General features: G+C 38.4%; 1 protein-coding gene across 1 annotated transcript in view; it reads left to right on the top strand.

Annotated features, from left to right (window-relative positions):
- Window positions 1-3,164, top strand: part of si (sucrase-isomaltase) — a 47,737-nt gene that overhangs the window by 21,680 nt on the left and 22,893 nt on the right. The window contains exons 17-18 of the mRNA XM_020600439.1: window positions 761-915; window positions 2,904-2,988. Of these exons, the coding sequence (XP_020456095.1) occupies window positions 761-915; window positions 2,904-2,988 (240 nt within the window). The remainder of the gene's footprint in view (window positions 1-760; window positions 916-2,903; window positions 2,989-3,164) is intronic.

Raw genomic sequence — 3,164 nt, forward strand, 5'->3', positions numbered from 1 at the left:
GTGGTGTGGTGGGGGGGGGGGGGGTGGGTGGGGTGAGTATGTAATGGTGTGTGTATGTGTGTGTGTTGGAAAGGAAGGGTGGGGGAGGTATAGTTGCTGCAGGACAGGGATGATGAATTTGGTGATGATGAATTTGAAGTATGATTTCCAGTATACGAGACAGCTAATGTGTGACCTTTGCTTTGCCCTAATCATGGCTCTCATCACACGGCCATTGCAGGCCAGTCCAAACTCACACACACACATACACACACACACACCGACAGAGTTCTCATCACAGTCTCAGAGGTGCCGAGGGCGTAAATGATTAGCCAGATGAGAGGAGCACGGCCTGTTAGCAGCTAATCACGCTCTCACTCTCCACTATCACAGAAATTAAATCATACTTCTGTTCCTTTCTCACATACTTTTCACTTTCTTTTCTTTCTCTCAAGTTCTCTTTTCCTCATTCTCTCTGCAAACTCTACTTCGCCCTATGTAATGTTCATTTCCATTTTAATCATTATAAATATGTCCATTTACAGCATTTGCCGCTGCTTTTCCTTCCCTTTCTTTTTTCTCAGCATCCCTCCTCCCTATCCTCTTCAAGTCTCTCTCAGTCTCTCTCATTATTGCTTCCCTTATCCGAATAAGTTCTCTCTTCCATCCTCTCCTCTCCCTTTCTTTCTTTCCCCCTGTGAATAAAAGACAAATCTTTATTTTCTCTCCCCTTCTCTCTCATTCATCAACCAGATCCTCTAATCCATCTCTCTGTATTCAGGTCCAGGATCCTGCCTCGTTTGGTGCTGACTCAGTGCTGCTGAAAAGCTCTAAACATTACCTGAATATACGTTACACACTCCTGCCTTACCTCTACACGCTCTTCTACAAAGCCCACACCACAGGGGAGACTGTTGTACGTCCTGTCATGCACGAGTGAGTCATTCAAAATATTGTAAATACACTGTCAAGGTCTCATAATAGCAGTTCAGTCAAACAAACATGCAAAAGGAATTAACAATTTAAAGCAAAAGGTTATATATCAACCCATTAGATTTAGCAGAAAAGTTGTTTGAGGGAGCTGTCATTAAATCAGTGACAAGTATTTTGCTGAGAAAGCTTCCAAAACAAAATTAGCAGGGAGTGCGTTCGACCCTAAAAACAGCACAACCACTGTGAACCATTATCTAGTTTATGCAACAAGCATGTTGTAATTTCCCCTGAGAAACAGCAACGCCCTTCATCTCTAAGCTCAGACAACATCCTGGCTAACCTCAGATAAACATATGGCAGAACATTAACAGTATCCTGATTGAAGGGAAATATTTCAAACTATAATGTACTTTAACTATATGAAGCAGCTGTGTATTGCACTTCCCCCTGAAATGCTGTGTAGTATCTTAGACCATATGCACCAGAAGACAATTTAGTGAGATATTAATTGTTATCTTGATACAAGGAAAATACTCAACTAAAATGGGCCTAGATCATTTAGACAAACAGATGTTGCTCTTATGCAAAGCAGGCCTCCTCCCCTGACTAACCAAATTAGTAATATATTAGATAAAGATTCCGTTATGATGTAAATAACAAAATTTTTAGTATTAATAATGTCTTAATAGCACGCATTACCAGCATTTCCTCTAGGATTTTTTTTCAGCAGCAGGGCTGTTATTCATACATCCACAAGTGCATGGCACTGGACCCATAGTTATACAGTATGTGTCAGTGAAAGAATAGCTTAAAATGACCTTAGAATTGTTATGATTATTCACGTTCACCTTGTCATGTCTGTTTTTAATTTACCAGAAGCTTTTCATACTTAAATGGCTGTGGAGGCCCAGATAGCTGTAGTAATTATTGTTGGTTAATGAAATGCCTCAACTCTGAAAATTATTCATACTATATTTAATGACCATAAATAGAAATTGCATTTGCATCCCTACCTGGCTTTACTGACCTCAGCTCCTCCTCCTCAACCTTTCTTTTTTTAATTAGACAGTTTTGCAGACTAACATGAAAATACTATTTGACATAAATGTATAGTACAAAGATGCACCAGTTCAATCCAAGTTTAGTGCCCCTGATGATCATAATATTAATAAAACCATTTTGATCCATTTGTGCATGTTTGTGTAGGCAAAATATAAATTTGTGCTTGCACCATTTCTCAGAAATGACATTTTTAAGCATTGGCCTTGGCACCCCATTAACCTTCATTAATTCTCAAGTTATGAAATTACACACTGGATAAATAAACAGTAATAACCCAAGAAGTAATGAATCTCAGATGTTTGTTTTGCTTACACAAATATGCACAAACATTGTGCAAATGAATGAGACCACTTTGGAGTCATCTGAGCAGTAAGGGGGAGCTGGCAAAACAAGACTATGGTTAAAATTTTAACATGCAATTTCTCAAAAATAATTTCACCACTTTTTTTTATTTTGTGTGCCAAAACATGCACAAATTAATTGAAATGGTCTTGTTCATATCCTGATCAGATGGGGTACCAGTGTTTTGGTTTGATAATATTCCCCATAGATGTCAGTAATATGATATAGACTGCGAAACAATGTAAGAGGGTTAACTACTAATAATTTAGCACTACAGACATTTGGAAACAGTTTTGTCTAAATTTGTTCTGGTACTTTCTACTGGTCTACCTTGTCATTCTATGTTTAACAATTCATTCCTTAACCCTGGTTGTGTACAGTGATTATTGAATTAATTTAAAGCCCATAAATCATGTGTCTGTGTGTTATGATGGTGTATTTGGTTATTAGCAATAAGGCAAGCATGTGACACCACTGCACACAGTTAGATTTTACATTAACATCATGATATACAATTCGTTTTTGTTCGCCAGAACATAATGAAAAATATGGCTAATCAATTCTCTTCTCTTCTTTGTCACTGTCAGGTTTTTCACAGACAGCAACACCTGGACAGTGGACCGCCAGTTCCTCTGGGGAAAACACCTGCTCATAACACCTGTATTAGATCCGGTCAGCCGACACACAAAGGCATGAAAGAACACACACATACATATTTGAACATGCTTTGGTCCTTCAAATATATGCTGTCTGGATGTACTATATTATATCTAGACACAAGCTACCATATATACCACTATTAGGGTGCATCTCAAGTCCCGTAATTGCATCCATGTTTCCCTCACTTG

This window comes from Monopterus albus, unplaced genomic scaffold (assembly GCF_001952655.1).
Source record: "Monopterus albus unplaced genomic scaffold, M_albus_1.0 scaffold46.1, whole genome shotgun sequence".
Lineage (NCBI taxonomy): Eukaryota > Metazoa > Chordata > Actinopteri > Synbranchiformes > Synbranchidae > Monopterus > Monopterus albus.